General features: G+C 32.9%; 1 protein-coding gene across 1 annotated transcript in view; it reads left to right on the top strand.

The window, feature by feature from the left end:
• The window catches only part of RTTN (rotatin), a 179,730-nt gene that overhangs the window by 66,465 nt on the left and 111,441 nt on the right, over positions 1–1,824 (top strand). Inside the window, exon 26 of the mRNA XM_008564425.1 lies at positions 684–828. Coding sequence (XP_008562647.1) covers positions 684–828 — 145 coding nt within the window. The remainder of the gene's footprint in view (positions 1–683; positions 829–1,824) is intronic.

The raw sequence follows: 1,824 nt of genomic DNA, 5'->3' as shown, positions 1-1,824 counted from the left end.
ATTAGTATTATTGTTGTTCTTACTAACATTTTGATGTATTAGATTTTTTAAAAATATTTTTTATAGAAGTTTTCTTGTCTCCTAATCTTTTAGCTCTCTTAAATCAGTTTTTTTCCTTAAGAATTTCAGAAAATCGGTTTGTATACTTTCACTCTGAGCTTACGAAGGTATTTCTTCCTAAGTCTACTTTCAGTGTTCTTGCCTGTTACAAACTCTGATAGCATCCTTACAAGTTCTTTTTTTTTTTTTTTTTACTCTATTACCTTGTTTTTACGAATTGGTCAGAATTAGGTTTGACATACTAATTCTCCTTATCAGTGAAACGTGATGTTTTCAGCATGAAAAACAACTTTCCCTGGACAGAGAGAGGCAATTTTTCTCCTTGGTATTCCTTTGGCATTTTTTCTGACTTTTGTATTTTTTTTTTATGTTACTGTCACTTCCATTTTTTTTTTTTTTTTTTAGTTAGTAACTTGGCCACATGTTTTCTGAACTACAGGTTTAGGTTCTTGAAGGCAGATGCCCTGTTTCCTTTGTTTTTGAATTTTTCATAGCATCTAAAACAGTGTCTCACAAAATAGTTTGTCTGTGAAAAACGTGTTGAGTGCATCTATCTATGATCAAGAGTGATAACATGTATTTTAAAGAACTAGAAACCATGATTATTGTCTTCTTTATTATAGGTTTTTACAAGTGCTTCCTGCTTGCACCGAGGATGAGAAACTGCTGATAGATATCATACATTTTTTCAATAAGTTAATGAAGGAACAAGGAAGAAATTCACCAGTAGAGTTTCTAAACTGGATTCTAGAATTACTTCTTAGTAATGTAAGTGTTGTTACGGAATTTGCATTTTAGGTTTTAGAAGTGATTTCTTTGTAGAAATCAATATTATGGAAAAGTACAATCTTTATATAGCCTATGCTTAGTATAGAAGTCTTCATGTTATAATGAATGGTTAATAGCAACGTAGCCTTCCTGATATGATTGTGACTGTGTTTATTAAAATTCTGTAGAGTGAATGGGATCTTCAGTCTTGATGTTTAACAAAACCTGTTCTGTAGTTGAGCTTTCTGTGGCAACTGTATTTTTAGGTGGGTAATCTCAGTGGAAGGGTGGGGCGGGTACATAAAGGAATGTGGAGAGGTAGGTAGCAAAGCCAGGTGGAGGCAGGAGGGGGTATAGTGATAGGGAAGTTGGAAAGAATGAGTAAAACAGTGCTCAGGCTTTAATATAAGGCTACTGGAATATTTACTTCTCCTGTCACCACTGCTTTCAGATTTTTAGCTGACTGTTCTAAGAAACTTGCTAGAACCCAAGAGGCTAGCTCACTGTCTGTTGTCAGACTGTCTATTTATGTATTTATTTGCAAATACCATATGAATTTACATAGCAAAGATAAACTCACTGCCCTGTTTTTATGTAGTCATACTTATCAGTTTCTTACTCTATAGGTTCCAAATTATGTATCTTCTTAGGACTATCTTCTCTACTCAAAAGTTTTGAGTAAGCACTCCCATGTTTTCTTTTATAGCTTTTATGGTTTTATTTTTGTTTACATCTTTATTCAGCTGGAATTTCTTTTGATGTAAAGATTATTTTTTTGAATGGTTAGTGGTTTCCCCATATCATGTATCTCCCCCATGATTTGAATTGCCAGCATTTTTTTTTAAAGTTAATTTTCTGTTTGTACATAGCTCTTTGATTGACGTTGTGTTATGTTCCTTTGATATGACTGTAATTTCTGAAGAACTAGATTTTTAAATTATCTTAGCAAATTTCCTCTTAAAAAACTTTATTTTTTAGGCTGGCCCGTGGCTCACT

The sequence above is a fragment of the Galeopterus variegatus genome, unplaced genomic scaffold (genome assembly GCF_000696425.1).
Source record: "Galeopterus variegatus unplaced genomic scaffold, G_variegatus-3.0.2 Scaffold186, whole genome shotgun sequence".
Classification (NCBI taxonomy): Eukaryota; Metazoa; Chordata; class Mammalia; order Dermoptera; family Cynocephalidae; genus Galeopterus; species Galeopterus variegatus.
The sequence above is the reverse complement of the archived record's forward strand: the minus strand, read 5'-3'. Positions and strand labels throughout refer to the sequence as shown.